This window comes from Haemaphysalis longicornis, unplaced genomic scaffold, assembly GCF_048455015.1.
Source record: "Haemaphysalis longicornis isolate Haplotype H1 unplaced genomic scaffold, Haemaphysalis longicornis Haplotype H1 scaffold_2, whole genome shotgun sequence".
Classification (NCBI taxonomy): Eukaryota; Metazoa; Arthropoda; class Arachnida; order Ixodida; family Ixodidae; genus Haemaphysalis; species Haemaphysalis longicornis.
In genome coordinates this window covers 61,081,293-61,105,050 of record NW_027526295.1, presented here as the reverse complement: position 1 = coordinate 61,105,050, position 23,758 = coordinate 61,081,293, and the positions used below count along the sequence as shown (strand labels likewise).

Below are 23,758 nucleotides of genomic sequence, written 5' to 3'. Positions count from 1 at the left end.
TTGAGCAGGAGGATTTGCAATTTTTCCAAGCGGCGCAGTTTCCCCTCCAAAAACTGCTCCTTCTAGTTTTCCGGGTTGTTTTCATGGAGTCTAGAAGCTGGGCAAAGGGGCGATGCAGATCGACGGGGAGGGGAAGGCGAACGGCGTCTGAAAGAGGTCGAGTTGCGCTGGTGGTCCAACGAATCCGGCGGCGGGGAAAAGGAGCGCCGTGGAGCATACGGGAAAGGCTGCTGGTAAGGGTCGTAAAATTGGCGTCGGTCGTTACGAGAAAACTCAAGGTAGGCGCGGCGTTCATCCTGCTGGCGTCTCCGAGAAAAGCGAGATATATGGCCTCAAATGCCACAGTTATAACACGAGGGACGAGGCTGACGCCAGGCCGAGAAGTAGAGGGACTGCGGAGGAGCTGTAGACAATGGAGCCAAGTGTGGATGGCAAGGCTGCGGGAGGGATGGAGCAAGAGGAACCGCAGGAGCACTGGGCGGCGGCGGAAGGACGGGGGTAGGCGGCGCCGCTGCGGCAATGTCTCGCTTCGGGGGAAGGCCGCACATGATGGAGGCGAGCTCTTCGCGAATTATCCCACGCAACCCAGGAACGGGTGACTGAGGGTGAACACCCGCATACTCAGAGGACGGCTGGCCGTAAAGTTCCTCACGGATGATGGACCGTATAAGCGTCCGTAGGTCGGAGTCATGGTGAGAGGTAGAGTCCAACTTGGTCTGTTGCAAACGCAACGACTGTAGATCGTCAAGGCGCTGACAGGTTGTGGTGATCTGACGAACACTAGTAGGGTTTTGCACGACGAGCGCGTTGAACGCAAATGCGTTAATTCCTTTCAGGATGTGGCGAACAAGGTCTTCCTCCACCATGTCTTTGTTGGCGCGGCGACAGAGGGCCAAAACGTCCTCAATGTACGACGTATATGACTCGCCTGGTTGTTGAACGCGGTCTTGCAGTTTCTTTTTGGCTGCTTCTGAACGTCGGGAGGCAGTCACGAAAATACGACGCAGTCAGCTGTAAAGCGATCCCAGTCCGCCAAATCTGCTTTGTTGTTGTAAAACCAAGTTTCTGCCACCTGGGTCAGGGACCACGACACGTTCTGGAGCTTGAAGGAGTCGTCCCTTCGATTGAAGGCACTCACACGGTTGTAGCTGTCAAGCCAGTCTTCTACGTCGTCTCCGGGGAGTCCAGTAAAAAAATGGGGGGTCACGCTGCCGGCATGTGACAGTCCAGCCAGACGTTGGAGTGCTAGCCGTCGTCGCATTAGCCGTAGTCATTGTGGCAAGTCGCCGACCCGAACGGAGCTCCAGGAAAGTGCCGGAAGGGGTCGAGGTACGAGAGATCGATGCTAGCTGCCTCCACCACTTGAGAGACGTCGTCCAGGAGTCGTGGTGAAGCATTTATTGCAAGGCAACGGTGCAACTGGCTTTGGTGTGAGACCAGCCAAGATGGAGCCCGAAACGAACGCGCTCGTAGGCGAGATGATGATGTTAATGGGAGTGTTCCTGGCTCGTTCAGGTTGTAATGAGATTGACCAGTGCAGGACAAAATATCCGACAGGACTGAGTAACTGTGCTCACAATACGTCTAATCAGCCGTTTTTACTTTCGTCTGGACGGGACTGTACAAAGTTCACGCCGGCTCCGTCTGGACGGAACTCTAAGTTCTCAGTTGTATTCCGCCTGGACGGAAGGATTACCCGCAACGCTCCGTTCCGTCTGGTCGGACCTTTAGCACTTGTATATCGTTCCCTCTAGACGGAACGCTAGCCACAGCCTTTGTTGAAATGGCTCTTCATCATTGAAAATGACGTGTTGACGAAAAAAAGCGGCTTTGTCTGTGCGACACCAACATCGAGATGCAACTCTTGCCGAGTTCAACCCAAGGACTCTTTTAAGTTCCAAAAATGTGTTCTGGACGTTCCCTCCCCCTTATACTGTAATAATAAATCACCATTCATTAAACTCGTATGTATTGTTACTTTCGATGCGGTTTTTTGTGCAATTGAGATATTCATTTTCGTGAATTAGAGAGAATTTCTTTTTGCACATCTGAAAAGCAGTATCATGACTGCGAATTTGCAGACCCAAGTGGAAAGCGCTATACATGTTGTACTTCTTATAGACAAGCACCGCAGTTGAACTTAGGCTTGTCCGGAATACGTCCGCTGCTTCCTGAAAAATTTATTCTAGGAGCGTTTTTTTGGGTTCTTTTTCTCTCCAAATAATATGTTGCCGGTGGTGCTAATATTCATATATTATACGTAGTTTGAAGTGAGTGTAAGATTGCTTATATTATTTCTCCTTAGGATTATCCGACTGTATATTTTATTTTAAAAAATCAAATGTAACGTTAATGTAACGACTCATCACAATGTTTGAAGTGTAACTGGAACGCGTTCTTTCCTCAATATAGGAGCTCGTAATGAGAACTCGTATCAATACTTGGATGGAAGGAGGAACCAGCATTTGTTCCTATTTTAGAGGAACGTGTACAACGCTGGTTCACCCTAAACGCTATAATACAGCCAACCTAGAATAAAGAGGCCGGACGAAGGCGAAGAAACAAGTGATCTGGCGAATTGTTTGTTACGGAAAAACATCTTGAACATTTAGCAAGCTTGTGTGTTTTAAATACTTTTAAATGCCTGTTCACTCTGGCTCGCAAAATAGAAATTGAATGGCGTTGTGGCATGGCGGCAGATAGTTTCTAAGGATAGCGCATACTGAGCCGTGAACGCGAAGTTGAGTGACGTTGATGCATGACGACGGTGCGACAGCAGTAGAACCGAACTCTTCTATAAGCGGATGCACTCAAGTTTTATTAAAAACACCTGATAAAGGATGGGCATCGTTGAGGTTGAAGTTTCTGCGATCGGCTGTTCGGTATCATTGGAATCTGCGCAGTTGTGGCGTTGGAAGCTTCAGGTTAAGGGGGACTCACCTGTTAACATTCTTAAGGGACTTACTTCTCCACAGGTTTGAAACCCAGCTAGCACCCACGCAAGTTTTATAAAAATACAGAAAGATGCATGACGGCCTAGTTAGCCTATTTTATATATATGTCCCTTCCCTACTGAAACTAAAAAATAGAACTCTCGCATGGAAGACGGCTAGCGCTATCTAAGGGAAACTGGATAGGCTAAAATGCATTCCTTGTTTATTTTTTGTTTCAGTAAAGTTGTCGGTCTACTTTTTAAACAGAAGACACCAGGATACTAGGAACTTTTTAGTAGATTTGTAACACTCTTCGTATTAGTCCACCATGTTTTTAACTCCGTGGTTCGTGAATAAGTCCCATAGGATTGTCACCACGAGAGTCCCCGTGAAGTAATGATCCTTCCACATAAAATGTGCCTTTCTCGTGTTTTCTTTTTTGAGAATGTCTCAAAACGATTCGTCGAAGGAATGATAAAACTCTTGTAAGCATCAAAGAAAGCATGAAACGTGCATGAAACGCGCGTATGTTTTACCAAGTTACATTTCCAACACGGATTTGCTGCTCTAATCACGGTTACCTCTTCTGGCCCCATAGCATGCCACACAACAGTTTTACTTTTTTTGGCAGGATGTTCAGAACATTGATCGCTACTACGCTCATACAGGTTGGTGAGACTGATAAGAATCTCCGACATAAAATAAGCGACCTTTATTTCCAGAGATAGTTCAAACTAAATAACAGGAAACTTGGGACCTCGTATTTTATTGTAGCAAAATATTCACAACGCGGCAGATGGGTGACATACACATAAGCAGGGGAACATGCAGTTGCTTCATGGCCGTGTAACCTCTGTTCGGCCACCGCTGATTTGCAAAGTTGAGAAATGCCGTACATAATCCAAGGAATAAAAAGAGTACGACGGACGGTGCCCCAAAAAGGCGAGGCGAACACTTGCGAGATGAGGAGCTGCGCAAGTGTTTTTGTCTCCTTTCTAGAGTCCTCTCCATTGGGCTCTTTCATTGCTTCCATTACCCCTCCGTTCCCGCTGTAAACATATCATTTTATTAGTGGCACTGTAATATATACGCGCTGAAGAAAGGCCTGGCCTTCACGGTATCAAAGTTATTAGAATTCTACCTTTGCAAACCGAATGAAAGTACTGGCGTCCAGGTTAATGACCGATCCACCATGGTAACACGGTAATGAATAACGAAACCTGGAGCGATGCGCACCCAAAAAAATAATCCCTACGACAAGGTTCTCGCTATGTTCGTGGTACTTGCCGCAGGCGGTCTCTGAATCGGTAATATTCTGTCCTTATAGTACACATCCTGGGCAACTATTTTTACAATTGACAGTACTCCACTGCCGTGAAAGGTTATCTGGTGATCATTGGTGAACGTTTTCTGTCACAACATACCTTGGCTTCGCTTTTATATCTACTCGGGGAAAGTAAAAAAAAAATTCACAGCATATCCACGGGGTGAATGATGATGAGTGGGCGAAGCTCTTGAGGGGAAATCATCGGTAAAACCGCGCGCCGCAACCTCCACGGCCGCCGTGGAGGTTGCGGCGGACGCCGTGGTTTGACGCGCCGCTCAGTTTTCGTCCATCCCAACCTCCATGCAACGTGACCCGGCGAACGCCGCCGATGGTCCGGGCGCGTTCACCGCCGCGCGTTCGACATCTAGCTCGCGTAGATCGCCGACGAACAGCCGTATTTTCGACGCCGGCGGCGGAGCTGCCACCGCCGGGCGACGTTCGCCGCCTTTTCGCCTACATTTCGCTGCATGGAGGTCGGCCCTTATCCATCGGGCGACTCCGAGCGCGCGCCAACAGCGAACGGATTTTATTACAACGCTCCCCGCCATCTAGTAAACAATCCAAGAACTAAACTAGAGGTAGCCACGCCATCTAGTAAACAATCCAAGCGCATCTTTTCATCATATACAAGTACCGCAATCTAGTAAACAATCCAAGAACTAAACTAGAGGTAGCCACGCCATCTAGAAAACAATCCAAGAACTAAACTAGAGGTGGCTACATACATGCGTCGAGGATGGACAGACCCCCGCCTTAAGGAGCTTCGCCCCTAAAAAGTGCATCCTTTTATTGCTCGCCTAGTACGTATAATGGACTCAATGGAATACGAGCCGTTGTCTTTTTTTCTCATTTCCAAACACGATAACTTAATGAATTTACGTTGAAGTTCCCTCCGAGTTTTTCATCTGCATATGTTCGCTGATTTGATCATTTTAAGACTTTTTCCGGGGATCGTAAACACAGCCGACACCGTTTCAGTGATGACCGGGGACGTTCTGATTGTGCCGCCTCGGATTTCATTCACGCACTCCTTCAGTGCTGAAACCGATGCTGTCATTCTTCATCGATAAAGCCTCATTTACACCTTATTGCGTGAAATGGTACATACTATGCAGCCCATGCAAAGGGAGAGCAATCAGCCGCGTCCGTTGCCAGCAAAAGGCTTGCAGCACATGCATAAAGCAGTGAACGGCCCACGAAAATTGGCAGTCAACGCGACCATTTCGATACATGTTCGTGTAGCTGCGATGCCAAATTAGATTAGTAAAGGCATAAAGCAATATTTCTACAAGAAAACAGATTAAGAAAAGCTCACCTTCACAGGAGAACCAAAGCGTCGTCACCCTGACTTCTGTTCTTCTTCTCCAAGACCTTCAAGTGGCACATACCCGTATGGGGGATATGCCCCTTGGACGCATGAGATCCAAAACCGATGTTTCAGTACTGCCAAAAGAAAAAAAGTTTCCATCATCTAGTGGAGTATATAAACTTCGCCGGTCAGACGCCAGCACCAGGCTTTGAAGCGTCTTTTATCTTAAGTGTGTCTGAGTAGTTCACGTTAACAGTAGGAGCGCCAAGAGCGAATCTGAGGCCGGCATCTCGGAATGTTTCAATACTCCTCTGCGAAAGTCTGGTTTACAGGCTAGTGATAAAGGCAGTATAAAAACGGCTACCAGAAGTGTACAAACATGCCGTGTATGGTTTTTGATTGCAAATGCAGCCTTCGTAAAAATAAATCCCGAGCTCAAGCATCGTCATCGATAACAAACTGAGTTCGCGAACGAGCACCCCTGGTCGACAGAGCAATGACGAGATGGAGATGAAAAAATGAACTGAGTACCGAGAAATATATTTTACCTTCACTTCACACTAATGACAATGGCAATGAAGCCCAATTCTGGGTTAATGCACAGCGAGGACTGGAAGGAACGTGCAGCTGATTTTATTGGGTACTGGTTGTATTGTTTTGATCAAGCTTATAGTAGAGACAGCATGCAGAGCTGTGAAATAAGCCTAAACGTACTTATTGCGGCACGAGAAAACAACGGGAAGGAGTTCTGGCTAAACGCGCCAATTAGCGCTCCTGTGGTCGGCTTTCCTCGTCATTTTCTACGCGCTGAAAGCATCACTGAAGGCAATTTGTGAAACTCTGTTCTTGTTTGCATTGCATAGACCGGCTCAAAAAACCCACTTTTCATCATTGTTCCCTCGGTGAAGCAGTAGGTAGTTTATAAAGCATGAAAGAAGACAAAAAATTCACCCGCATTTCCCCGAAGGGGAGCATGGGGAAGTGCGAATGCACGGGTGATGCGAAGGAACTCTTCTTGGCCAATCGCCCTAAGTGGGTATGTGGTGCGGACGGACGGACGGCGGTGGACGCGTGATTCAGGGTCGCTTAAGATAATACTGATTGTGGAATTAAAAGCTATTTAATGCCACACTAGCCTGGTCAAAGTTTCAATGACTTGTGGGCTTGGCGCCTCTTGATCCCGATGTATGCTATAGGATTCAACCAGGGCTTCAATCCCATCTCGGTGAGGTATATTTGTGTACAGAGAAGTTACATCTATAGTTACAAGGAAGGCGCCATCAGGGATTTTTATGTTGTTAATTTCCCGTAGGAAGTGGTTAGTATCACGAAGATATGCCGAATGGGTAGCGAAGGAACTCTTCTTGGCCAATCGGCCTAAGTGGGTATGTGGTGGGGTCGCTTTCGCACTTAAAAACTCGTCTTGGCCAATCGCCCTAAGTGGGTATGTGGTGCGGATGGACGGACGGCGGTGGACGCGTGATTCAGGGTCGCTTAAGAAGTGCATTCGCACTTAAAATTACACCATCTTCCCGTGGGGAACCCTGATGAGGATACGAAGCATCATGGGGGTTCCGTGTGCCATCGCCCAAGATCGGAATTCATACCAGGGGTAATGTTCCCGAAGGGCCCAGTTGTAGCCAAGTTTGGGCGAAGCAGAGCTGTCGTAAGAATGATAAGCTCATCAATAATAGTTCAGGGCGGGGTTAAAAATTTCAAAAGCACTTCATGTTATTTGCTGACTGTTTAGGTGACGTACCCGGCATAGGGCAGCGCGCTCCAAGAATGCGCGACTACGTCGCACCCACTTCCTCTATCACGCGCATGACCCCAACCTTGCGGACAGCAGAGCCACTGCCAAGCACGAGAGCACGGCGAAGATCCGCGCCGCAAGACCCCTTGATCTGGGGCCACTTCCAGGACGGCGTCGCAGAAGGCGCAAGTCCTGGTACACAAAATAAGGGCCGGAGATGATCCTACGAATGACGCCCTTGCAAAGTGGTTGGCCCACCGTCGCTCCACACACCTGAGGGAAACCCCGAGGACCACACGGAGACTACCATCGTGACCTGCTCGTCGTGACCCGTGCCAGCGGGCTCACCATGCACCACAAACTGTGGGAGTTTCAGGGGATCGCGCCGGAGACGAGATCTTCCTGTACAGAACGTCGAGACCTTCCAAGAGTGGGCATCACCTCTTCTGTGCTTGGCGCTCCCAATAAGAGGGTGCCATGTCGCTGTAGTATTTCGCAAATACCACGGGGATACACCACGGGGATCCCCTCGTTTACAGCCTTCACCAGGCACGACTAGACTTTCGGTCACCCCTTCTAAAAGGGCCCTCAAAAGCGTCTAGAGCACACTAAATGAACCAGCGCAATCGTTAGATTGGGTCGTCAACGTCATCTGTGCCAGGTACTCTTTTACGCGCAGCGGAAAAGCTCACACTTTTGTTGCAAAGTTTGTCGTTTTTTTCTCACCCTTCCCTTCGTGTTTTTAGACGGCGCCATCTTTAAATGTCTACATCATTGATTCCTAAATGTTTGTAATGAGCTAGACATCCTGCTATTGGGCGGCTTTTTTACGCACTTCCGACAAAGAGATGAGTCGTCTGCTCAGCGTCGGCTCGCCGGCTGCTCTGCCAGCGGAGTGCCGGAGTGCTTGGACATTTTACGACAAACGAAACAAGTGTAAACAAACGCTTAACTATTTGTATTGAATGCAACACGGCCATAACACCACATGGATATTCGCTTACCTAAATACGTTCGATAAAGAAAGCGTTGAAGCCCCGTGGCACTTCTTTCGTGCAATTGCAGAGAACGCCCTGAGCCGAATGCCCGGGTTTGACGCACACATTTTATTCAACTTCAAAACAATCCAGAGATGAGTTTCTAACGAACACAACGTCACAACATGCGTTGCAAGTCTGAACTGCGATTGACAGACGATGGGTTGCCTCCTCCTGCCCGTTGTAAATTCGGTGCTCACCTCGCGTGCGGTTTGCGGGGACGAACATCAGGTCAATAAACTCTGGCGCACAAGCCGAGATGGCGTTTAGCCACGCACATTGCACATACCCACGCGAGGTTGAGTGGTACGTCGCTCGAGAAAGATAATCCAGACCATGGGAAGCACTATCCACCCCCAGAAGCACAACGTCGCATTTCATCGCGAAACAAAGGCGTCCACAACACACACACCATCGCCTCCTGTAATGCCAAACCCATCTCGCACTTCCCAATCGGAGTGAGTGGTACGCCTGCAGTGCCCACATGTCGCGAGGTGGGGCCTCGAACTGAACCGGGATCATGCAACTGTAACTGACTTCTGGAGCGGTTTGTGCCTTGTTGCCAAGGCAACCGATGATTGAGATTCATAGAGTTTCTTAGTAAGTATACTAGAGAGGAAACTGCTCCTGGTAAGCGATGTAGTCTTGGGGGTTCATGGGAAGACCTCTTTTTTTGCTTGGGCTTGGAATGACAATTGGATTTTTAAGCAGCTTTTCGAATTTGCTTTCTTCACTATGCATTAAAACGTTTACGAGCTACAAGGAAGCCAAAATCCTGCCTGTTCTGCGGCAGCCGTGTTCGGTGAAACAACATGGATTACGTGATCGCACCTGACGTTGCTTATGCCGCAGTCAACGGACGTATGACTGAGCGGGTAATGTGCCGCCTCGAAATTTGTAGCCGACGAAAAGAAGAAATGAAACGTACTTCGACGAAGGCAAGATACGACAGATACGGGTGCTTGTACGCGTCCTATCTTGTCATCGTCCACGACTGTTTAACGCCACGTTTTCTTTTTTCTTGTTAAACTAGCTGCCGTCGGTGCAACGGTTCAACACGAAGGGAACGCTTTCTTAGGCACGCTCAAAAAACTTTCGAAACTCTTTAAACAACTTATGATTTGAAATTATGGTAAAATGACAAAAATCAGAGTCTCATTGAGTCCCCCCCCCCCTACAAATATTAACATTGTTCGTAACTACAACCTTGGCCTGCGCAATATCAGGCACAACCGTTCCGGCAAAAATACGCTTTACTTCCTTTTTGCTTAGTTTAAAACAGCCTGTTTTTATTTTACACATACATAATTGCACACTATTCTGTACGTTTCTGTGGCACTTTGTTTAAATTTGCGGTAACTAAAACGTTTCAATCCAAGCCAATGATGAAACTAAGGCGAGCGCGATGTATAATGGCGGCCCATGACGACACAGACGGCCTTGACGTGAGCCGCATAGACGCTAGCGCCAGATTACTCTCTAGTGTATATTGTAAGAAACTCTATGTTTGAGATTGTCCGAGAATTGGCGGTCGCTCCAGCGCTAGAAAGCTCAGAGCCGCGGCAAAGCATGTTTTGCGAACGTCGCCGCTCTCCACCAAGCGTCGGGCCAAGCTGAACTGGTCAGATGATGAAGCGCTTTGTGCACGGTATAAAACGTCTTTTTCACATGCCGCCAGCAGGAATTACCACCGCCGCAAAAAAAGACCCGGCACCAGCGAGCCACATCTGATACGGCGCTTTTAAGTGCGAATGCACTTTATAAGCGACCCTGAATTCCGTTGACCGCCGTCCGTCCACATAGCAACAGCTGCGGGTGCGCGCGCTCCTCGTCTTCCTTGGCAACGGGGGGAGATGGGCGCGCGATGCCTGGCCGCTGACATGGCACATACCCACGTGGGGGATTGGCCAGGAATCTCCTTGTCTTCCTTGGCAACGGGGGGAGATGGGCGCGCTCTGCCTGGCCGCTGACATGGCACATACCCACGTGGGGGATTGGCCAGGAATCGGGCGTGAGAAGGGCTAATGCACCCGCTTAAAGGAGTACTGACACGAAATTTCAAAGCTGAGATCCGCTCTAGCAATCAAGTACAACGACAACACAAATAGGTGTCTGTGCATGGCACATACCCACGTGGGGGATTGGCCAGGAATCGGGCGTGAGAAGGGCTAATACACCCGCTTAAAGGAGTACTGACACGAAATTTCAAAGCTGAGATCCGCTCTAGCAATCAAATACAACAACACAAATAGGTGTCTGTGAATAAATGCATCTTTCTTTCTTTGTAGTTGTGTGTGTGTGTGATCTCTCTATCGCGAACATTACCGAACCGCGCAAATTCAACTCCTGCATTCGCACTTTCACATTCTTCCCCTCGGGGAAATGCGGGGAATTTTTTTGGAGGAGGAGACGGAGGAGGAAAAACTCTATTATGAGCCTGGTGGTGTGGGAGTGGCTCCTCATTCCAGGAGACCATGGAACGACCTCGCTGTCTCAGCCCTGGACTCCAGGAGTTGCTGTGCATGCAAGCCGGCGCTGGTCGTCAGGTTCTCCCACAGCTCAGGGAGGGGAAGGGAAGTGGGTAAAGGTGGGAGGGCTGGCTTGTGTGCACACCCCAAGATCATGTGTATGAGGGTACATGGGTTGGGGCAGAATTTACACGCGGCAGGGTATTGGGTGGGCTGCATCCGATGTAGCCAAGTTGAGTGAGGAAAGGTGTTTGTTTGAAGCTTGCGGAATATTACTTCTTTTTTAGTAAGCTGCGGGTGGGTAGGGGGAACATGTTGGCTTGATGTGCGGCAATGTTGGGTGATGTCTTGAAATGTGAGGAGGGGAACGACCCTATAAACAGTGAGCGTTGCATCAAAGGGAACGAGCGCACAATCCTCCCCGTGCGGCTGCGAGTTCGCCGCCGATAAAAAGTCACGTGCCGCCGATAACAACTGCCGCAACGTACACTGCGAAAGGGCAAGGCCAGGCCGCCGCACACATGCGGCCAGATTTTTCGTTCCATTTTACAGCCTTGAGCGGAGTGCGGGATTCATGGTGTCAACAAAGCTTGCCGTAGCAGACGGCAGTCATAGCGGAAGTACGTCACCGCTGAGGAGCGCAGCATCATAGGAGAGAAGGGTAGCGCACCGTCAACAGCGAAGAATAAGTTGAAAGGAGGAGGAAACGCGGCGCGACGATAATGCGCGGTTTTGGCTTACGATTTCTCAGCTAATACTCATCGCATTAACAAAATTCTTGCGTGAGGAGATTTCTAATACATTGCTTTATTTCGTTACATGTACATCCATGCATCGGCGGAAGGTATTTCAGGATCCGTTTAACACTCCTCCTTCTCTTTCTGCGCCTCCTCGTCTACCTCGTCCTCCTCCTCCTCCTCCTGCTACTACTACTACAAATAATATTAGTAATAATAATAATAATAATAATAATACTAATAATAACTTTAATAATAGTATTTATAATAGTAACCTTCCTCAGTTGCCTTTGGCTATGTTGCAAGAACAGCATGCCTTGGTAAGTCTTTCTCGGTAACGAATTATATTTGGCAAATGTGAAGGCAAACGTCTGCCATACCATAGCAATGAGTAAATGCATGAGACCCTAAGAATAGTGCGGGAACGAGGGCGCTAAGTGAACAACAACATTTTAAGCACTGGTAAGACGCAGAGTGTAATAAAGGAGGCTATTCCTTTTAGCTTCCTTTATTACCGACCTCTGCTACGACTGAGCGTGCGCTCCACGACAATCTCACACTGGGTGTCGTCGCTAAAAAGCATCGGAGGAGGACGAGGAATAACTTTAATTGCAGAGCGTGTCAGCACTAAACGCGCTGGATGGGAGTGGATCCCTCTTCACAGGATTCCATATGCTGCCTTCGCCACCTGGCCGCTGGTAACCAGCCGTAGCTGATCCTCCAAGGCGGGGCTGGACAGCAAGATCTCCCATCGCTCGATAGGGGTAAGGGTGGGGTTCTTTGTGGAGGAGTTGCTGATGAGAGGTGGGTGTGTTGGGCTGACGTCGCACTCTCCTATCATGTGGCGATGAGTACCGAGCTGCTTGCATAACGGGCAGGCCTTGTCGTACTGATTTGGGAACATGCTATTCAGTAAGCGAGGGTGAGGGAAAGATCCTGACTGAATCTGTCGATACAGTACTCGCTGCTTCCCCGTGAGTTATGCCAAGTACTTCGAACTACCGCAGGTACTTTTTTCTGAATGCACAAGAAAAAAAACTGCATTTAACAGCGAAATAGTGTGCTAACGCTAGTCCCACTTCGTGAAAAAGAATTACGTGTCCTTTCATTTGAGAACAAGGATGAGAGGACGACCTGGGAGCAGTCCAAGGAGTTCACGAAACTAGACACGGTTGCTTCTGATTTCGGATTGGCCATATTTCTTGGCTATTTATCTGAATAAAACAAGGAAGAACTCGAGCTTCATTCCAGCGGACAAACTTGGGGCTGTCTGCTGTTCTCCCGCGTGGGAGGCATCTTACTGTCTAAGACACCATTTGAAACCTCTCGAGCAGGCAGTACAGTAGTCAGGTCGCATAGAGGGGCGAAATGTCACAGTATGATGAAATGTCCAATCAGCACAACGGGCGTGTCAGCACTTTGCGCAAGAAACGTCGTTGCGCGTGCACGCCTAAATGGCACCCGATTTTATGCGGGTACGAAGACGGGGAAGACGCGGGCCAGAATCACGCTCCCGAAGCCGTTCGCAATGTATCGCAGAAACACCGGGCAAACTCTCACTCGCGGTTTCCTTCAAGATGGCAGCACCTAAAATATGAGGGGGGGGGGGGGTCCTCTGCCTGCGCCGTTTTACTGACGGACAGAGACAGACAGATAAAGAACATGACTTTGCCAGAGCATGCATTTAAGATTGAGTAAGCCTCTGAGCAGTTGAGGCGATGATGTTCGATGGAAGGAAGGATAAGGCTTAACCTGCTCCTAGTAGGAAACATATTCACCTGTACCATTAAGAAAGTTATGCATTGTGATCGTGTGAGCTTGGGGTGAGGTGATGGGAGTGTCCTTCATGAGAGTTGATAGAGGGATTTGAATTCATAGAAAGTGAGTAGAGGGTCTCTGCACTCGCCCATCCTGTCACTGAGGATAGCGCTCGGACGGGCGCGGCTCGTGAAACCTCGAGCATGGTCGCTAGCAAACTCGTTGACGCTGGGGATTTCTGAGTATACTGCGGGTCCATGCATGCGGGGAACCATGTAATGTTGTGCAAGGATTCTTCGCTACGTGTGGTCAGAAGTTTGGCTAAGGGCTCGTGCTCTGACTGCACATCTTTTCTCGTTGTGCTGCTGTAGCACGTTCCGTGGGATAGGTTATACTTGCATGGTTCCTGGTACATGTTGGGGAGCTGGACGGTATGTTTTTTCAGGTCTTCAGTTCTGTAGCCCAGAATGCGCAGGAACTTGGGACCCACTCTCGTTGTGAGAAGATGTTATGTCTGAGCCGTGCTCTGGTCTTCTATAACTACATCCAAGATATTCTTTAGCCCGAAAAGTTCCAACTTTGCGGTGCTTGCCGTGATGGGGATATCAAGTACTCTCTTATGGTCTTGCACATAAGTGTATTGATCTTTGTTTCCTCCACTTGGACCAGTCAAGTGCCGTCCAGGTAGTTCATCTAGCGCACGAGGAAAGCATGATATAATCTAAGGTGGTGTCTTTCCGTTTGACCTCCATGTCGGTTGGATACGAAGATGATGAGTCTAATCGTGTTCTCTGTATAAGTGGTGAGATTCTAGATGGTTTTCATATTGCTGCGCTGTTTTTGTATTTAGGAGTCCAAGGATACGAATACATTGCACTTTAGGGATGGATTGGGCAGTCTTTGTATTTAGGTTGATATCCGTTTTGCTTCGGTGGGGACAAGCCACGTCCGCCTTTTCAAGAGGATCGGTAGAGAAGCATCTCCGATGTGGAGGTTGAGAGGTTTAGTCCCGTTCCTACCAAAAAGCTCTCTTTGACCTCAAGCGCTTGTTGTCATTTCTGTTCGATTTAGGCTTCGGACCCACCTCTGCTCCGTGACGCCATGAAGGACGTGGTGTACCCTTGGCATCTGTGCGAGTTGCTCGGACAGCTTATTCAGTGCAATGTTAAATAACAACGGCGAGATGACCGCCCCCTGTGGTGTGCCTTGGGCTCCCAGATTGCACTTGGTAGAGCTGATGTGCCCGATTTTTAGTGTGGCCTTCGTATTCCGGAGAGAAGATCGAACATAATGTTATGAAAATTGATTGATTGTGGGGGTTTAACGCGCCGACGCAACGCAGGCGATGAGGCGCGCCGTAGTGGAGGGCTCCGGATTAATTTCGACCACCTGGGGATCTTTATCGTGCGCCGAAATCTCGTACACACGGGCGTTTTTGCTTTTCGCCTCCATCAGAAAAGCTGCCGCCGCGGCCGGGATTATGAAAATTCTCACCCAGGTTCATCTGTGATATGGCATGCTTGAGATACTTGTTTCAAACTGTATCGAACGGCTTTGTAAGGTCGAGGGCAAGGATGGCTCCTACATCCTTGGTATGACAGTCGATCATTTGGGGCTTGATCATTAGCATTGTATTCTGGGTACAGAGACCTGGGCGAAAACGCAGCATGTTATCTGGGAAAATGTTGTTTCTCTCAATATATTGACGTACGCGGTTGTATATAGCAGGCTCGATGACCCTGCCCACACACTAGGTAAGTGAGAAAGGTCGGAGGTTTTTGGGTGGCAGTGGTTTTTCGGGCTAGGGAATGAGGATGACCGACGCCAGCTTCCAGTTATCAGGCACCTCTCCCGTGTCCCATATGCGTTTGGCTTCTTTGATGAGTAGCTTCATCGAAGCGTTGTCACAGTTGCGTAGTAGTTTGTTGGAGATGCCGTCGTGCCCAGGGGCAGACCCTCCGTTTGTTTCTTTTAAGACTAACCATGCCTCCTGTTCTGTGAAAGTGGAGTGGAGTTTTGTGATGTCAGTAGCCTGATCATGCGGGTAATCTGCATCATCTACAGGGCTCTTGGGGATATATCGATTACCCAGATACTCTACCAGAGCTGCATCCTCGATACCCGCAATCATTTGCTTGTGCATGATGCGGTCGATTGCGGGTCGTCGGTTGCCTTTGTTCTTAGTCGTCAAGAAAATGCTTTAGGAGGTCCCATCGACTACCTACCCTCATTTTCCCGTCCATTAGGGCGCGCACTCCCGTCCACTGTTGTCATACAAGCTCTTCCGAGTGCCGGTTGATTTCTCTGTTGAGTTTGGCTATCTGTCTGCGGAGACGTCTGATTAAACGCTGCGTTTTCCTCCGAGAGAGGGTAGATTCCTTTGCCTCGAGTAAGTGTGCTAGGTGGGAGTCCATACGGTTAACCTCTAGGGACGTCTCTACGGATCTCAACGTGGCTTACGTGCTCTTTGAGTTGTGCGAACAGATTCGCTGTGTTCTTGTAGGTTGCGTGGTCGCCGCTGCGGAGGGTTCTGAAAGTGTCCCAATCTGTGATTTTGAAGGTCCGTTTCTGGTGGGTTTTAGTGTTGACCGTGACGGAGGTAATGTAGCGGTCGCTACCCAAGTTCTTCTGGAGGTTGGCCCAAGCCAGGTTTCACCCGTGATGTTCTTGGTGAATGAAAGGTTCGCGGTGATGTGTCTTGCGACTGAAGTACCAATCCTCGTGGGATACTGTTTGTCTGTGAGTAGCTGCCGAAAGCAGTTTCCGGTTGCCTGTGGATGACTGTCTCATTTCTTGTGAGATTTTTGTCTGGATGAGTGGTGTGTTGTTTGACAGGCCACTCGCTTTGGTTATGAGAGCCTTAAAAGATTGGTTATAATCAGAATGTGCGCTATAGACGTTTAGTATGAATAGCCGTTCGCGCTTGTGGATCTTGGCTATAATTTGAACCTTGACTGTTTCGATACGGGAGGTCCCAAGGTTAAGCTGGTGTTTTTTGGAAGGAACAGTGCCGAGTGGCAAGCGTTGCAGTACTGAGTTCATCATAGGTGAGCGTTGCCACCGTACGAAAGCCCAGTAAAACGTGTGCTTCGCCTAGGTTTTTTTTGTAATAACGTGTCTAGTGGTATCCTTGTCTGCACTGCAATGTATTGCTAAAGCGTAGTTCTGTGTTGTTTGAAATTGCCGCAGTTCCCCTGCCATATTGTAAGTTCTTCAAAGGCGACTTTCACGTTGGTAGGTATGGTCTGTTACGGCCGCCACGCCCGTTCGCGCGTGTGCTAGACGGCTGTGTTCTTCCGTTGATAGGCTCATGGGTCTGATTGGGCGATGACTGGGTTTTGCGCTCTCTAAGGTTGGAGTTCTCTGAGAGTGTGAGGCTAGAGTGCTTTCCACTGGCCATAATATTTGAAAGATCATGGAAAGTTGGCGGACATTTTCTTGACAGTCTGTGTCAGTGTGGTTAGAATTTCTTCGATTATGCTTTCGGTAGTATCGTGTGGCTCCAGAGCCCTTGGCTTTGTTACCTTAGCTGAAACCTACACTTGTGGAAATGTGTGGGGTGAGACATCCTTACCGCATAGCGCCTCACTCTCTGCCTTAAGTCGAAGGTTTTCCTGTTGAACCCGCGGAAATGTTTGCATAAGCGGCTCTAGCGTCGGAGTAACGTGTACGAGTCTGAGAGATTTGCCAATTCTCAGCGACAAACTGGTCTACTCTGGGATCGTTTACATGCTCTGGCGAAGGCCCTGGCATTACTTGTTTTGTATCTTGTGGCGTGCGCTCCTTGACCTTGTACGCCAGCGGAGAGGAGATCTCGAGGTTGCATCCGGATCTTGTTCGGGACTCAGACGGGCGGCCGGACTAGAATAGTCATCTGAACTGGGCGCGGCTCTCTTGGTTATGCGACCGGCCCTTGGAGACACTGCGTACTAGGCTGGCGGGAGAGAGTGAGCGCTCTCTCTTTAAGGCCCTCCGGCTTTGCGTTGCTGGAGTGGACGATCGGTCTCGCCAGGTGACGTCACCGCGAAGATGCCGCGACTGACTCCTGAGCTGCTGCTGTGGCCTGCGGCGCAGGCTGCAGCTGCATTGCCGTCGGCGTCGACGCACGCCGCACAGGCACCTGTAAGCGTTGCTTGCAGGTCTTTTTGCGCGTTGGGTATGCGCCTGAGCGCATCGCTCATTTTGGAGCACACGGAAAATCTTCTGAGGGGCAGTTGATTCCAAAGTTTTTGCAGCCGTCGGTTGTCGGGTTCACGCACACATCTGCTCGGTAACCGGGTTGATTACATGTGTAGCACACATTGTTGTCTCTTGTATAACAAACACCGGACCATGTAGATCCTGAACACGACATGGCGGGGCACTCGGATTCCGTCGAAAAGTAGCACCATCCTCAGCAATGTTTTGATTGCCTTGATTTGCAAAATGGTGGGATTTCGTTTGTTTGCAAACAGTTCCAGCAGTTGCGTTTTTATTGCGACAGTATGCCCTTTGGCATAAGGTACTACAGGTACAAGTGCGCTGAGGCTCGCGTTGATGCCACGAACGACTCCCTTACTTAAGTTGTCGGGGATCGCAATATATGCAGCCACCGCGTAGCTCTTGCTTTCGACTTGAATGTGCTGTAACGTGGAGTATCCTTCGGCATTACCCTCCGATACCGTTGCAGATGGGATGTTTTGGTACCCGTTGGGGCATATAATGTCGCCTTTCGCTGCTTCAGGAGAAAAGCCAACAACCTGCACGAAAGCTTGCACGATCGTAGTATTTCTCTTTTCGCACTTAAAGGATGCCGCGCGTCCAAACGATGATTCGGACGTGTTCCCTCGGTAATTAGGGAAGGCAGGATGCCGTAGCTAGGCCTTTGATTGTTCCTTTAGCGTCCGCGGTGCGGCGTCTGACCCGTGTGCCGGCACCCGCGTGAGCAACGTTGTGGGATACTTGCAATTCCGATCTCGGTTTACGCGTTTTCGCAGCACCCTCGTTCCATTCCGGTGCTCCCGCTTCATCGGAAGTGATTTGTGTGACTTCCACCATTTCGACCTCGGGCATGACGTACTGGACAATGCCTTCCCCGCCGACAAGACGGGCCTTAGGCCAAACCCGTTTATCCTGGCAGTTTTTCGGCGTGGTCGCTTCGAAAATCTTCAATAAGTTCCGAAAGGGTCACTGAGCGAGAGTAAATCTTACATCGGCGTGTTTGCTTCGAAATCCGCTTTGAACGGTGCGAAAATTCAGTGGCCCCGTTCACAAATACATTAGTATCATGAATTACAGTGGGAACCGGTGAGACACGCGTCCGCACCGCTTGGTCAGTGGCTCCCCCCCTTACTGACGGAGAACGCGAATACAGAGAACCCTAACCATATACAGCTCGCATGTAACAAGAACTTCATGTGTAAGCTTAGCGTGGTACAACCTTTGTGGGACTCAACAAGAACGTTTAAACTATCTCTAATGCTTAGGAACGTACCTTCACCAGGCATCGACCACTTTAAAGTAGCTGTGGTGTTCAGCGGAACTCGGGTATATCGGGCCCATGTGTAGCTAGTGGTGAAAACAGTAACGCACACTTCTAATAAGTTTGTAACAATACCTGCGATTTTAATACATTTTAGGGTGCGTGAAATTGACCACTGAATTAGAATACCGCAGGTAATCTGGCAATCTAAAATTTTACTTAAGACTTATACAGTGTCACTTGGTCACCTGTCAGAACTTAACACGCCCAGAAGCAAGTTGTGGTTATACTGAAACTTGAAATAACAGTCATAACTTAAGAGCGAGTGTGATATCCATGAATATCAATAACATCGAACATACGTTTCTGATGTGTTCATTGGATAAGTTCAGAGAACACTCGTCGAAAAGCATAGTCCTTGACATTGCAAACAATTGCCTCGCTCACATTTACTGCCATTCCTGTAAAAAGGGGCCCCTGTTGTAGTTCTCTCCCAAGATTTCATTTCAAACATGAAAACCGTTAGTGGGACTTCAAAGTTGCTGTGAAGCTGACTGGGTGTTCACCGTGCTCGCAAATACGTTTTTGATCTAAATAAGGGGGATTTCCCTATTTATCGAAATTATTTTGAAAGAAAAATTAGGGCAGCGCCAATTAACTAGATAGATTAGAAGCGTTCATGCTGATAAGCCTTGACATACCGTCTGCGCACTACTTGCACGGCAGATCCCCTTTCGCTGAACATTATGCACAGTTAGTTGCGCTGTTTCAATTTCTGAAAGTTTTCGTTGTTGCAAAGCTCAGGACACTTTATGTATGAAAACGTTTACATAGCAACAAACGATGTCATCTGAAGGGACGAGTGCTTACAAAACCAGGATGGTAACAAGAACGAAAAAAACCAAGCAACGAGTTAGAAAAAGACACACCAATGTTTACAGTTCTTTTCCAAGTGTACATATGTTTAAACACAGTATAAAAAATTGTGTGCTCAATGCATATAGAATTAAGTGCTGAATTGCCCATGCAATTCGTCAACGTCCAATGGCGCTGCAGAGGTAACACGTCATTGTATCTTCAAATGCTTCCGCAGGGCGACCCTAGCGTTCCTGAATGGCCCCGAAGAACTTCTAGAGGCCCTGCTGCTCACTGTGGACTTAGCTGACTCTCTAGGGTGCTGTTGAAAGCATCCGAAGAGCGGACTCGTGTAGGGCCGCCATCGTTGGTTGCACTTGGCTTTTGAGTGCTGTTGAAGGCCACCGAGAAACGACGTAGCGCTGCACTGTTTGCTTCGGCTAAGGTTAGATTTTGAATCTTGTTGAAGGTGGCTGGAGCAAAAGTTGACTCCACACTGCCCTGGCGGATTTCCTTGATTGGACGGGTTGTCATCGCGCTTGTCGTTGTCGTCGTCGATGTCGATGGCCTTGTTACCTCAGATGAGTTCCAATTCGGCATTGAGGAGGCGTTCCACGGGATGCGGGCGTCAGTAACGTTGAGCCTTGCACGCAGACCGTAGGGAGTAAGCACGTGGGTCAGGTACTCGAACAATAACCCTTGCAGCCAGACGCCGGTCTGCACCGATACGAACGTGGTGCTCACGCACTGCCCGGACTGCATTGTAGAGCAACATGCCAGAAACAGTTAGTAATTTGCGCTTCCAAAATGGTCACGGCAAATAAGAAACGACAAATCGATGTTGGCGTTGGTTTCTGGAAGCTTGTCAAACCGTGCGGTCACATAACAACGCTCTTCGCAAGTTTGCGGTATTGAAATTGGTTAACATCAGCCTATACTATATCTCTTACTATAAACCGCAGCAGAAGGATCTTACATTACGGCTGCCAATCGCGTTTATAAGCATAACGAACTATCCTAGCGTGCGATCTCTCTTGGCGCATGTCGTAGCTCCAGAAAGAGTATTAGCTGTCCCGAGTTATCCCAGTGCGCAGATCAGTTGTCGATAAAAGTTCGTTAAAAACACCCGTGTGTCGTGATTAGGTGCGCGTTAGCAATCCCCGGGTCGTGAAAGGTAATGCGGGTTCTCTTACTACGACTCGTCTCTTGTGTAGCCCCGCCACGTTAAAACTCCGCAATTTTACTTTTTGTTGATAAAAATTTGTTACATGCATGTTCTGTTTGCTCAAAATACAGGTGGACGTTCCTACACGATTGCTACGAAAGGTGCATTCAAGTCAGAGGAAAGTTTATACCAGGCGCTTTATAATCGCTTGGTAGTATGCGTTTGTCGTGCAGCATGTGGCGGGGTTAAGCGCTCCGTGCCAGTTCCGCTCACGCTGTAAAAACACTTCAACGCAGCAAAGAATTGTAGAACTGGAAGGAAGCTACAACTTAGGAAATATTTTCGGTGTGACATTGAAGTGCCAACCAGCAAGGGATTCATCTTGTTTCCTCTGGCAAGTCAAGTCAAGACACAAAACATGAAGGAAAAACTCCGGGAAACATCCTAATATTGCCGGTTGGGGATTCATTCCTTATCTGCGAGGCAGAAGTGGATTTCGTTTTGGTTATGTTTGCTTCGTCAATGCCCTGTTTGGAGCCGTCCTTACATATTCGCCTCATCGTTCCAAGACGCAAATCTGAAATTTTGTTGCCAAGGTCGAACGCAAAAACGAAAGCATCGTCGCTTTCAGGTGGGTTCCCCGCTCTTGTACAAACGAAGAAGCATAGGTATGAGGTGCGGCGTTGTAGGCTGCCAATGAATTGTTTAGACCATCTGGAAATCGTGACGTAAGCCGTAATGTTCCCCATGTTGGTTTTCGCACCCAGCATTCGTCATTACTGCAGCATCCGCAATCCTCCATGGGCGCATAACCCTGCAAATACCCATGGCATGCATTAATTAGAAAATGCATTGCGGAGGCGAAGAAAGAGAAAATCATCCGCTTGACAATTAAAGAGAAATCGGACGAACCCAAATATGAACGTATACCCACAGTGGTGGCTCAGACTCTGTGAGGTTGTGCTGCTGATCGCAAGGATGCGCGTTCGATGCCCGGCCCCGGTGGCCGCATTTATGACGTAGTCGGAAAGCGAAAACGCCCGTGTGTTCGAGATGTTAGCGCAAGTTAAAGATCCCTATGTGGTCAGATTTTTAGATGCGACTGCATCTCATTCACTCCCCTTGTCCCTGCATCTGGCGTCGTCGGCGTCCGCCCCTCCCCCATTCTTCTCGCCGCGCGAGCTGCGCTCTGCGTCACTCACCCCCTCTCCTCTCCGATGCCCCTCTCTCGCGAGGGGCGTTGGATTGGATTGGAATGGATTGGCTTGGCTTGGATTGGATTGGATTTGGATTGGATTGGATTAAAGTGGATTGTGTTGGATTGTGCTGCGTCATAGTTGCGGCAGACGCACTGGCGCCGGCGCATGTGCAGTACTCTCTCTCGCCGCAGTCTGCTCTCCTTCGGGCGCGCTGCACATATAACCGGTGTGCCGCTCTCCGGCGGCCTTTCGGTCGACGGTTGCTCTCCGCTTGCGCTTGAACCCCCCCTGAGCGTCGCATCACACCAGGGTTCCCGCGAAGGGAGATGGGCGTAATTTTTTTCTGGGGCCCTCCACTACGGCGCGTCTAATCGCCCATATAGCGTCGGTGCGTTAAACCCAACATAAAATCAATCAAAGAAATATGCAGGTGTTGGTTCGTATTGGTATATAAGAACGTGATGCCCTGTCAGCCTTTAAAAACAAAAGTCGCCATCTTTGATATTTTAATTCAGCAAACATAGGTGGGCTGCCTGCCACACGATTTGATGTCACCACTGCCATTCGTCTAAACCCGCGAGGGACTGGATCAGGACTTCTCAGCTACTTAACCCACGGGAACCCTAATGACAAGGCACAGCCCGTCAGGTGCCCCCCCAAAAAAGAATGATCCCGCTCCTTGCCTAGGATCGCTTCATGGCGCATTCACACTTGTGACTGGAGCAATAGAAGCGGTTGCCTTAGTACCCTGCGGTCTCTTTCGTCGTTTATTCTTAGCCAATTTTTGCGGCCGCGGCAGAAATCGCGTCGCTTTCGTCGCACGTGTGAACGGGCCTTTAGTGTAGAAATGAATTCAAAGCCCGTCACCAACAATGTCGCCATAGACGTCGCCCAAAAGGCTTTTTTTTTGCACTACGACGGTTTTGAATCGGCGAGAGCTGAGAAAAAAAAAACCTCCGTCGTTAAGCATACGCCCTGGCAAAGGAAAATACGGATGAGTGCAATGTGGTCGAATGATTGTTTTTAAACCGAAGCTTTTTATGCATCCCTTGCACCGTAGATCGTAACACAAAAACGCAGTGCAGGAAAGTCAACTTTACACAATGGGTTTCTGCACAGAGTACATGGCCATGACGATAGTGATGAAACGTGAAGTCCTTCAAGTGAAAAACCCTTCCCGTGGTCACAATCGAACATGATGGCCCCACGTTATGAAGCCGACGTCGATCCAACTGGGCTATTCGAATGTGGTCGAAGAATGGTGGGTCTTGAACTTTGACTGAAGTTGCACCGGGGAAAGCTTCGCGTTTTACCAGTCTCTATTTTTAGAAAGGAGCTTTGATTTATTTAACAGCGGAACTGTTGTAGCTACGGTAATGTGTGGGGCATGACGGGTTAAATATACCAAGAAAATTTGGAGCGCTCGTGAGCGCCTGCCTCGCAGCTACCACCAAGCGTCCCCGGATTGCGAAGTGGCTTTAGAAAAAAAAACAAAACTGGCGAAGACCCTGAAGAGCCGCAGGCGTTGCCGAGCGGCCAATAACGCCACAGCTGGAGCAACACCTGTTCCACGGAACCTCGATGCGACTAGAGAAACACCTCGCTTTCCTCGTGCACGTACGTACGCGCCGCCGCTGCGACCCAGGTGTCGTCAGACGCTCCCGCGCATCTAATCGTTGGCATAAGCAACACGATGATATCATTGCATACCACGATGACTACTACTAGCACAGTGAAAAGCAAGGACGGAGCATGT

General features: G+C 49.0%; 1 protein-coding gene across 1 annotated transcript in view; it reads right to left on the bottom strand.

Annotated features, from left to right (window-relative positions):
- Positions 1–19,929: 19,929 nt before the first annotated feature.
- LOC144167996 (uncharacterized) overlaps positions 19,930–23,758 on the bottom strand; it is a 30,797-nt gene continuing 26,968 nt past the window's right edge. Inside the window, exon 8 of the mRNA XM_077697098.1 lies at positions 19,930–20,394. Coding sequence (XP_077553224.1) covers positions 19,930–20,394 — 465 coding nt within the window. The remainder of the gene's footprint in view (positions 20,395–23,758) is intronic.